The sequence below is a fragment of the Helianthus annuus genome, chromosome 2 (genome assembly GCF_002127325.2).
Source record: "Helianthus annuus cultivar XRQ/B chromosome 2, HanXRQr2.0-SUNRISE, whole genome shotgun sequence".
In the NCBI taxonomy this organism is placed as follows: Eukaryota; Viridiplantae; Streptophyta; class Magnoliopsida; order Asterales; family Asteraceae; genus Helianthus; species Helianthus annuus.
Genome location: NC_035434.2, coordinates 87,647,108 through 87,654,052, shown reverse-complemented (window position 1 = coordinate 87,654,052; position 6,945 = coordinate 87,647,108). Strand labels below are relative to the sequence as shown.

Genomic DNA, 6,945 nt, shown 5'->3' with positions numbered 1-6,945 from the left:
CATGGTGGATACGCCACTGGTACTTCCTATATATAAGTGCTTGTATGGTATTACATATCGTAGCGTTATTTGAATCATTTCAATTTAGACATATAATTTTTTAGGTAAAGGGTTACCCCGGTGATTTTATATATCAACAAAACAAAAACAAACCAAGTAGTGTAGGGAGTCTACACTAGTTCAATCATGAGGCATACCTCATGAAAGTAAACCAAATAACCCACAATCAAGCAACTACAAAACCAACACAAAAACAACTAGCCTGACCACTAGGAAAAGACAAAATACAATTCAACAACTAGTTAGCCACCATCGTCCAATAACTCTTTGCCATGAACATCCCATTCGCTTAGAAGCCTGCGAACATTACCAGTATTCTTCAGTCTCGCACCCATTAATTTGTATCGAACCAATTGTATAATATGAGCACCAACAGTCTCTGGAGGTCTTAGCTGGTTTTTGAAAATCCTAGCATTTCGCTCCTGCCAAATACTGTAAGCCGTAGCCGCGACCACCACTCTAGCTACATAATCCGTAGCTAGTTTAGATTTGGACCGAATAATCAACCAATCTACAATATCTGCCCATTTGGGTTGAACCGAATCCATGCCCACCTTTCGTTTCACTATATCCCAAACCTTTGTCGAATAATTACATTCAAAGAACAAATGGCTATGGGAATCGTGATAAGCATAGCATAATAAACAACACATCATGTTCATATTTTTCCGACGAGATAAATCCCATTTTAGAATCTTATCCTGCGTAAGTAATTTACCTCGCATGATCAGCCACATGAGAAACGCATGCCGCGGTATACATTGAGCAAACCAGACTATAGTACTCCATTCCACTTCCGTTTCCTTTAACCGAATCGAATTCCACACACACGAGGTCGAAAAATCTGTCCTCTCATTACCATCTCGCCACATGACTCTGTCAAGTTTGTTCGGTGTAATATGGAATTGATCTAGCTGAATTAGGACTGGGAATAAATCCCTCCAAGCGACCGGCCATTTCCACTCACCGTTTAACTGTATTTGAGAAACAGAATCCTCAAGCCGAAAACCTGCATTAGCAATAGTTCTAGGCAAGATGAAGTTTCCAAGCGGCCCTAGCTCGCACCAAGAGTCATACCAAGCCGAGGTCCTAGTACCATCTCCGACATCAGACCAAAAATATTGTCTCATTTGCGGCCTAAGTTGGAGAAGTTTTCTCCAAGAATAGCAGCTATTCGAAACAATCTTTGAGATCCAGAAATTTTTACCTCTTAACCTGTAGCTGTGCACCCACTCCACACACAACGAATTTCTCTTCGTGATAATACTCCAAATATGATTAGTCATGAGAGCTTTGTTTACATCCCCTAATCGCCGAATTCCTAAACCACCTTCATACTTGGGAAGACAAACGACTTTCCAAGACACCTTCGCTTTACCTCTATGGAACGCAACATCTTGAGACCACAAAAAATTCCTCATCTTTGCTTCCAATTCATGAATGACTCTATTCGGCAAAAGAAAGACAGATGACCAGAAAATATGCATAGAAGACAAGACGGAAACAATGAGCTGCAATCTTCCAGCAAACGAGAGCAGTTTGTTTCGCCAATGCTTGATTCGTTTGTCAAGGCTTTCCATCAAAACACTACAGTCTTTATAAACGAGCCCTGAAGAGATTAAGGGAACACCAAGATAACGCACAGGCAAGGATCCCTCCTTAAACGGCATAATGTTCAGAATAGCACTTTTTATATAACTTGGGACATTACAAAAGAATACCGTGCTTTTCTGGATACTAGGCACCAACCCCGACATTTTAGAAAAATCAGAGAGAGAATTCATAATACACCTGGCCGAAGCAATTTCCCCTCTAGCAAACAGGAACAAATCATCAGCAAAACATAAGTTGATTATTTGCTGCTTCTCACATTTATTATGAAATTTAAATGAAGAGTCGATCCTGATCATATGATGCAGAATGCCCGTGAGAACCTCCATCACCAAAGTAAAAAGATACGGGGAGAGCGGATCACCCTGACGAAGCCCCCGGCTACCTTTAAAATACCCGTGTACATTACCGTTTACACAAACAGAGTACGAAGCAGTAGAGACACACACCATGATCCAATTGACCATCTTGTTATTAAAGCCAAAACCAAGCAGGATATTTTTAAGGAACTTCCAATCAACTGTATCATAAGCCTTTTGGATATCAACTTTAAACGCACATCTTGGGGGACCAGAATTCCTATGATAATTGTGCATCAATTCTTGGGTTAACAGAATATTGTCAGAAATCTTCCTTCCTGGGACAAACGCAGACTGGTTTATGCTGACAATATTATTCAAAGCCACCTTCACTCTCTCCGCCAGAATCTTGCTAATGCATTTATAAATGACATTACAACAAGCTATCGGCCTGAAATCAGTGACAACCGATGGGGACGGAACCTTTGGCACTAGCACGATAAGAGTATGGTTTAACTCTCGGAGAAGATTTCCCGTGTCAAAAAAATCGATAATAGCCCTTGAGACATCATTACCAACAATTTGCCATGCACTCTTGAAGAACGCTGCCGTGAAGCCGTCAGGACCAGGAGCCTTGTCAATGCCAATAGAGAACATGGCATTCTTAACCTCATCTTCAGTAACCTGTCTACACATATGACTAGCAATATTCGGATCCAATACATTAGTAAATAAATCCGGAGCCGGATTCAGTGGTGTATCGCCCCTACATCCCAAAAACTTTTCATAATGATCAACGACAGCCTGATACACCTGATTACCCTCATGGATAACACCCCCAGTATCACGGATAACATCTATACGGTTATGGTGATTTTTGCTCTTAAGCGATGAGTGGAAAAAAGCCGTGTTCATATCCCCAGCTCTCAACCAGTCTACCTTGGATTTCTGTTTCAGAAACCGCTCCTCATCCAATAAGGCTTCTTTGTATTCAGCACTTAAAGTAGTTTCCTCTACCCGAAGACTCTCAGAATCCGGTTGTTTATCAATAGAATTCTGAATGACAACAAGCTTCTCTCGGAGAGCCTCAACTTTTTTATGCAAGTTACCTTGCTTAAATAACAGTGCACGGAGAGGCTTCTTTAGAAGCCGAAGACGTTTAACAACGCAGAACTGGTGCACTCCATTTATTCTAGTATCCCACACCCTCTTCACAATATCGCAAAATTCAGGTTTAAACACAAGAAAATTTGCGAATTTAAATGACCGATGTTTCAAGATATCTGCATCTGGGAGCTTTAAAACACACGGGCAATGATCCGAGAGACGATACGGCTGGAAAAAAGCAACAGCATTCGGAAACTTGGTTACGAAAGGGGTATTACCAAGAACTCTATCAATCTTCTTTAGCAGCCCAATTCCCTTTTTCGGCTTCTGACTCCATGTGAAATGAAGACCGGTTCGATTAATATCCAGCATTTCGAGATCATCTACACACTCTTGGAACTCTATCATACTACGAGTAACCGAAGAAGCCCCCACCGATTTATCCTCTAGATTTAACGCTGAGTTGAAATCTCCCATAATAACCCATGGATTATTGCCAACAAACCTTTTGTGCATAGAAAGATGGTGCCATAGCTCCCTTCGAGTCAAATAATAATTAGCCGCATAAACAACCGAACAAAAAGCTATTTTGTTATCTTTCTTGAAGAATAGTTGTAAATGAATAACCTGATCAGTCTGAGACAACACCATAACATCAAAGACAGCTGGATTCCATCCTATAATGATCCTAGTACCTTTGCTACATCGAGCTCCATTAGATGTCCAATCCCATGAGCGAAAAACAGATCTGCACACTTGACTCAGTCTACTAACATCAACATGCGACTCTAGTATTGCACACAAACTCAAACTATAGTCCTTAACAGCTTGTCGAACCTCCGTTTGTTTCAGAGGGCGGTTCAACCCCCTTACATTCCATGACGCAAGACTAACCATTATTAACCGCTGAAAAAGGAGTGCTTGCCCCTTGTTTATTTACAGGTTTACTCGCGTCGTTAACAAGAAAGTCATCCGTCTCGTTGTAGACTTCCTGGACCTCATCATCATCCGAATCATCTTTCGTATCCCCTGCTCCGCTTCCACCAGCTCCATGGTCATTACTCGAATCGTTTAACACATCAAAGGGGTTCCTTGAGAAGAAACTCGAAGATGGGGCTGATTTATTAGGCTCTCCACTGGTTTTTAACCCAACCGGACGGTACTCAACTTTCTGTTTTTGTTTGTTAACCGGAAACCCAGTTCTCTTTGCCGTTTTCCTAGCTTCCACATCCATGAACCCGTCTTTGTCTACCACTGGTTTTTTCGAAGTCCCTTTAGAATTAGGAGCTTTATGAGCTTTTGGAACACTGGCCGGAGCCTTCGTAACCTGCCTGATTTGCCTCGGACAATCCCCATCGTTATGCCCAAAGACCTTGCAAAGAGAGCATCGATGAGGGCTCCATTCATATTCCACATACATCTTTTCCTTAACAAACCCATCCCCTTCCAAATCTGGAACAGCAATCACAATCTCCTCCTTGAAGTCATTGTCTGCCGAGATTTCGACTAGAGCTCTCGCAAAGCTGCTCCGACCCCACGAATCTAAGCACATTGAGGTAGTATACGTATCTAAAGCTATTGGTTTACCAATGGCCGTTGCAATCATGCTTAAGCCATCCTCTGTATATGCCGCAAGAGGAACCTCGTGAATTTTAACCCAAAGCTGCACCGTTTTAACTTCCTTCTTGTCCAGTTTCGAAGATGGAGACCATACATTCAGAAAAAGCGGTTGTGAACGAATGATCCAAGGACCTTCTTTCATAGCATTCATCATACCATTCTCATCAGCAAACTTAAAGAAGAAAAAACCACTAGCATTCATCATAGACTTTTGGAGGCCAAATTTCTTCCAGTTGTTCCTCACGAAATACTCGACTACCGGGTAAGCAACACGATCACCAAGAAAGTATCCATATAACGTATTAGCAAGCTTATCTTTAACAACCCTAACAGATTCTTTCGGCAAAACTACATCACAACCCTCCTGCTCTACCGGACTTGCAAGCGTTCGAAAATTTACCTTTCTAGCACTAGACGCCCCAATAGAATCCGCATACGATAACGGAGACTTACCTGAATCCCTACGAACATTTTGACTTCCTTGCACACCAAGCTGATTGCCCAAGACACCCATATCTGCCGTGCTAGGGTTTAGGTTCGATACTCCACTAGGGTTTGCATGGGAGGCATTCATCGCCGCCAAGTTATTTCCTCCACATGCAGTATTCAATTCCACCGGTTTAGAGATTTCCAACAACCCATCAAGAACCGAATGATTGTTGGTAGAGTAAATACCACGCCTAGGGAACATATTGTTACCCTCAATGTTCGTCACCCGCAATCCTATACCACGAATTGGAGGTGTTTTGTCTTCCGTCCCTGGAGTGCCTCCACCCTCCATCGTACTGTTTCCATCACTCCTACCCTCCATGCACACGTAACACCAAAAGAAATCTCAACTCCAGCCACCAACCAATGAAATCAGAAAAACCCTAATCCTGAAACCCTAGTGCCGAAATCAAAATCCTTAACACATTAATCCAGTGTATCAATCTAGCTAAACTAATCTCAGTTAACCGCGACCAATAACACCCAGATTAATAAGTCAGGACCTCAAAAACAGCAACTATGGCGGCGATTTAGAAAGAAACGAAAAAACCCTACTTAACAGATCGATTACTATTGCTAACGAGTTCGTTATAGAGATTGGATGAACAATCCCTAATCACAGACTGTTATACAAACGAATCTCAATGAAAATTAGGGTTCATGTTGCGCAAGAAATCGCCCAGGAGAGAGATTTAGACATATAACATTTTATACAAATAACATACTTTTCACAAGACATTGTTTTACAAAACAACTTATCTTACACAAACTCATTTTACTTGGTTATTCATTTAACCATACATTATTCTCTTATTTATACATATCATCTGATCTTATTGCTTTTCAAATGATTTACAAGACAAAGCAAATTACAAGGTTCATGACTAAACATTTTCTTAAACATAAGTCATGAATTCTATTTTCACAAAACCTATGTATCTCACAGGCATTTTTATGCTGACGTACCTATTTTCACATGTGTTTCAGGATATGATGCATAGGATTTATCAAGATACACTTAGGCGGACTTGGGCCTTACTGACAATAAAAGATGCAAGACTAGTTATTTATGTTATATTTCCTTGATTGTCAAGACATTGTAACTCTTTTAATCAATAAAACAATATTTCAATTTCCATGTGTTATGAAACAATGATTCTGTTACAACACTCCCCGACGTTTCCGCCACGTTTTGTTGTTTTACGTGGTCGGGGTGTGACATTACCCTTGCCTTTATCCTCTACAACATGTGCTAAGAAAGCAATATAAGCTTTAAGACCACTGACGGGTTTCTCCCCACGAACTTCTAAAATCTCACCAGTCGAAAGCGGTATACGAACCAACTTTTCAAAACATACCACCTCAGCATGGTATTTGGATAACCAATCCATTCCTACTATAATATCGAAGCTCCCGAGTTGCATCGGTGTGAGGTCGATAGGGAAAAGATGGTTATTGAGATTCAACTGGCAATTTCGAAGAACTGAGTCGAGTACAACAGGTTCACCACTGGCTACTTTTACTGTCAAGGGCTTTCCTAGTTTTGTTCTAGTCATCGCAAGCAAAGGCTCAAATGCTAAGGACACAAAACTCTTATCGGCACCCGAATCAAATAGAACAGAAGCAGGATGGTTGTTAACAAGGAACGTACCGTTCACCACTTCGTTGTCCGCACGCGCCTCATTTGCATTAAGGTTAAAAGCTCTACCATGAGCCGGTGCTTGATTCGCATTTGCCAACCTCGGGCAGTTGTTCCTGT

At 41.3% G+C, this 6,945-nt stretch overlaps 1 protein-coding gene across 1 annotated transcript; it reads right to left on the bottom strand.

The window, feature by feature from the left end:
* Positions 1–302: 302 nt before the first annotated feature.
* Positions 303–5,478, bottom strand: LOC110891309. Its single transcript, XM_022139003.1, has 2 exons — positions 3,972–5,478; positions 303–3,865 (listed from the first exon to the last, which is right to left on the bottom strand). Exons 1-2 carry the CDS (start codon positions 5,476–5,478, stop codon positions 303–305), a joined length of 5,070 nt encoding a protein of 1,689 aa, XP_021994695.1.
* Between the last annotated feature and the right edge of the window lie 1,467 nt (positions 5,479–6,945).